The sequence below is a fragment of the Gossypium arboreum genome, chromosome 4 (genome assembly GCF_025698485.1).
Source record: "Gossypium arboreum isolate Shixiya-1 chromosome 4, ASM2569848v2, whole genome shotgun sequence".
NCBI lineage: Eukaryota > Viridiplantae > Streptophyta > Magnoliopsida > Malvales > Malvaceae > Gossypium > Gossypium arboreum.
The window spans coordinates 101,172,059-101,176,978 of NC_069073.1; the positions used below are offsets into that span (position 1 = coordinate 101,172,059).

General features: G+C 33.8%; 1 protein-coding gene across 1 annotated transcript; it reads left to right on the forward strand.

Annotated features, from left to right (window-relative positions):
- Positions 1 to 313: 313 nt before the first annotated feature.
- LOC108488163 (uncharacterized) lies at positions 314 to 1,351 on the forward strand. The gene is made up of 2 exons (XM_017792461.1): positions 314 to 744; positions 892 to 1,351. The coding sequence occupies exons 1-2, from the start codon at positions 314 to 316 to the stop codon at positions 1,349 to 1,351; spliced, it is 891 nt and encodes a 296-aa protein (XP_017647950.1).
- Positions 1,352 to 4,920: the final 3,569 nt, after the last annotated feature.

Genomic DNA, 4,920 nt, shown 5'->3' on the forward strand with positions numbered 1-4,920 from the left:
AATATATGAGTATCCGGTTAATATGCGTGATGAAATTCGAAGAGCTTATATTAAGGTTGGACCTTATCAACCTATTCTTTCAGAATATCCTACTTCCAATTCAAAAAAGCATCCTCGTTATTTTCAACCATCATGGTTTAAACAATTTCCCTGGTTAGAATATTCACCTTCTGAAGATGCAGTATTTTGTTTGCCTTGTTTTCTTTTTAATAGCAATCCAAATAGTCATTTTGGATCAACTACATTTACTCATAATTGCTTTAGTAATTGGAAAAAGGTACACGATGGATGCAATTGTGCTTTTTTGACACATATGGGAAAAGATCCGAATTCACTGCATAACAATGCACAACGAGCTTATGTAGATTTAATGAATCAAGCTCAACATATTAAAGTATCACTTGATAGACAAGCTACACAAAAAATTTCAGCTAATCGTCTACGTCTGAAAACTAGTATAGATGTTGTTCGATGGTTGTCATTTCAAGGGTGTGCTTTTAGAGATCATGATGAAAGCTCGGGATCAAAAAATCGTGGGAAATTTCTTGAATTGTTATCACTATTAGCATCGTATGACGAGAAAGTTGAAAATGTTTTGAAAAGTGCTCCACAAAATGCTAGTTATACTTCTTCAACAATACAAAAAGAGATATTGCAAATTTATGCTAGTAGAGTTCGTAATGTAATTCGTGAAGAAATTAGTGATAGAAAGTTCAGCATTATTGTGGATGAAGCGAGAAACGAGTCAAAAAAAGAGCAAATGGAAATTATTTTGAGATTTGTTGATAAATAAGGACAGGTAAAAGAATGATTTTTTGATATAGTCCATGTTAAAGATACTGCATCATTGACTTTGAAGAATGTGATTTTTAATGTTCTCTTGCAACATAGTTTTGACATACAAAATATCCGAGGTCAAGGATATGATGGAGCAAGCAATATGCGTTGGGAATTTAACAGCTTGCAAGCTTTGATTTTGAATGATTGTCGATATGCTTATTATGTTCACTGTTTTGCTCATCGTCTTCAGTTAGCATTGGTTGCAGCAGCTAGAGAAGTGGTTGAAGTGCATCAATTCTTTAAAGACTTGTCTGATATTGTTAATATTGCTTCGACTTCTTCCAAACGACACGATGAAATACAAAAAGCCCAAGCAGCTGAAATATCTCGTTTGGTATCCATCAATGAGTTAGCAACTGGAATAGGAATGAATCAGATTGGCACTTTACAACGTCCTGGTGAGACTCGATGGAGTTTCCATTTAAATTCAGTTACTAGTTTACTGAAGATGTACAATGCTACTAGCACAGTTCTTGAAAATCTAAAAAATGCCGCTTCTAACTATTCTTAGCGATGAGATGTTCATAACACATATAATAGATTGAGTTCTTTTGAGTTTATTTTTATTTTGCATGTGAAGAAGGAAGTTTTAGGGATTACTGATAACCTTTGTCAAGCTCTGCAGTGTCATTCTCAAGATATATTAAATGCCATGAGTTTAGTTTTGACAACGAAAGATTTAATTCAAAAGTTGAGATATGATGGATGGGATGAATTGTTGAAAAATGTGATATCTTTTTTTGAAACTTTGGAGTTGGATTTTCCAGATATGAATGCTCAATACATTATGGGTCGTAGTCACAACAAGAAGGAAGACATTTGTAACACCCCTTACCCGTATCCGTCGCTGGAACAGGGTACGAGGTATTAACAAATTATAGTATATACTATTAAATAAAACCCAACAAAAATATGGCGTGAAATTTGATCATGGATCATTATAACATATGCCATTAACAATACAAACAAACTTCAAAGGCTTCGTACAAAATGATTAGTTTGATACTATAAGTAGTAATTTAAACCTAGACAATTATGACACGTAACAAAATAACTTATGCGCTATACATGCCATATTTCAAAATGTTGAGTTCAGATACCAAGAGTATTGATAGTGCGGCGGATCTTCTCGATCTCGACTCCTTTGCTAGTGGATGACACTATAAGACAAAGGAGAGAAAAGAAAGTAAGCTTATAGCTTAGTAAGTAAGTATATAAATAACAAATAAGGAATCTAATATGTTTACAACATAACTCAATTATATCATATTTTTAATTTTACTGTTTACTCCAATTTGATCAAGCTGTCCCTCCTGCGTCATGATCACTAAATAAATCATAACTTGAGTTACGAAACTCAAAATTCAAATCCGTAAAATTTCCCTGAATCTAGACTCATAAAAATTCATACAAATTTTTTTCTAGAATTTTTGGTTTGGCCAATTAGTACAGTTTATTAGTTAAAGTTTCCCCTGTTACACAGCTCAACTAATCTGACCTCTGTTCATTACGAATTGAATTTCTCTGATTACACAATTCAAATAACTATGAAACCTATTTCATTTAAAACTAGACTAAATTAGGAATTTAAGAATATAAACTATATTTCTTAATTTGTTTTGTACAATTTTTAATGATTTTTCAAAGTTGAAACAGGGGATCACATAGTCATCCTGAATAAGTCTCACACAATTGTAAATATCTCAAAATATAGAACTCCTTTGCTTGATCTGTTTATTTTATATGAAAATAGACTCATTAAGCTTTAATTTCACATCTCATTCAACCTCTAATTAAATTCCTTATATTTTTGGTGAATTTTCAGAATCACGTCACTGCTACTGTCCAAAACAGTTTTAATGCTAATTTCACTCTTTCACACATTCTTTATACTAACCTCATTTTAACTTACATATATATATACCACAAATCATTTTCACCACATTTCATGCATCACCAGTGTAGGTCCATGACTACAATGTCACCACAAAACCATCCCGTTGAACAATTCGGATTAATCCTCGATACTTGATGGTTTCAGCACATAGCCCCACCATCATATTTCATTTAATTCGGCTCTCTTGTACACATGGTGAACACTTAGTACCACTCATGCGACCTAGCCGATTTTTCTTGTAGGTCTCTTGTCTACATGGTGTCCTTCACTTGGAATCACACATGCGACCTAGCTACATTTATCTTTCACGTAGCTCTCTTGTCTACATGGGATACATCCCGTATCACACATGTGACCTAGCTACTATATAGTATCTCGTAGCCTTCTTGTACACATGATGTGCACTCGGCACCATACATGTGACCTAGCTACGCCCTCTATTTTATTCGATTTTTCCAATGTTCAACCGGATCTCTCTCTATTACTTATTTCCATTCTTCCAATAGTCGATTTATACTTCAACATCAGCTAATATATATATAATAGGCTGAAATATAAGAATGTAAATGAAATTAATGTATTATTTACATACAAACTTACCTCGGTGCAAAATATGGGAATTTTGCAATTTAGTCCAAAACTTTCTCCTTCCCCGCTCGAGGTCGATTCCACGCCTTTCTTGATCTATAACAACATATTTAGCTCATTTAACACTCGAACTATTTATTTTAATCCAAAATCACATTATACAAAATTACATTTTGCCCCTAACTTTACAAAATTATGATTTTGCCCCAAGGCTCGGAAATTTAATTTCAGCCCTTATTCTTATGTTTAATGACCTACTGATCATTTTTCTCTTCAATGGCAACATCAAATTCTCACTCTAACACATAGTTATGAACAATAGGTATTTTTATCGATTATCTTGCTTTTGCTCGTTTCGTTAAAATCGCTTAGAAAAGATCGTTCTCCTAACTTCAAACATTCATATTCTACCATCAAACAAAAAATACATGCCTATCATTCATGGGTAAAGTTTTAAACATAAACCCTAACTCGAACTAATGGTAGAAATAAGTAAACCGAGCTACGAGGATTTCAAAATGTGAAGAACATTAAAAACGGGGCTTGAAATCACTTACTATGAAGCTTGAAAGTTGAAGAAACCCTAGCTATGGAGGAGATCAATTTTCAGCAGCAACTAATGAAGATGATAACCAATTCTGTGTTATTTTTCCCATTTTATTTCATGTAATATACAAATGACCAAAATGCCCTTACTACTAAACTTTCAAAAAAATTCCCTCCATGTCCAACTTTTGTCCATAACTTAAGAATGGGTCAAATTGCTATTTAAGACCTCCTAGTTAATATCCCAAAGCAATTTCATACTAAAAACTTCTAAAACACAAGTTTTACAATTTATTCGATTTAGTCCCTAATCTCAACTTAAGCGAAATGCATGTAATTTCATCACGAAATTTTCACGAAATCATGAAATCATATCATAAACCCCAAAATAATTATAAAACAATTATTTCTATCTCAGATTTGCGGTCACGAAACCACTATTCTGATTAGGCCCTAATTCGGGTTGTCACAATTCTCCCTCCCTTTAGAGATTTTCGTCCCCAAAAATCTTACCGGTAAAGAGGTTCGGGTACTGTTTCCTCATAGCTTCCTCGAGTTCCCACGTATCCTCTTCTATCCCATGTCTGTGCCACAATACTTTCACTAAGACTATACTTTTATTTCTTAACTGTTTAATTTCTCGAGCCAAAATCTTTATTGGTTCCTCCTCATAGGTCATATCCGGTCGAATCTCAATTTCTGTTGGAGAAATCACATGTGAAGGATCAGAATGATAACGTCGCAACATTGATACATGAAACACATTATGAATTCTTTCTAACTCTGCTGGTAAGGCCAACCGATATGCCACTGGTCCAATCCTCTCAGTAATCTCGTACGGCCCAATAAAATGCGAACTCAACTTGCCTTTTCGGCTAAATCTCAGAATCTTTTTCCATGGTGACACCTTCAAGAACACTTTATCACCCACCTGAAATTCAATCTCTTTTCTTTTTAAATCTGCATATGACTTTTGTCGATCTGAAGCAGCTTTCAAGCAATCCCGAATTACTTTTATTTCTCTTCGGTTTCTTTAACTAGATCAACTC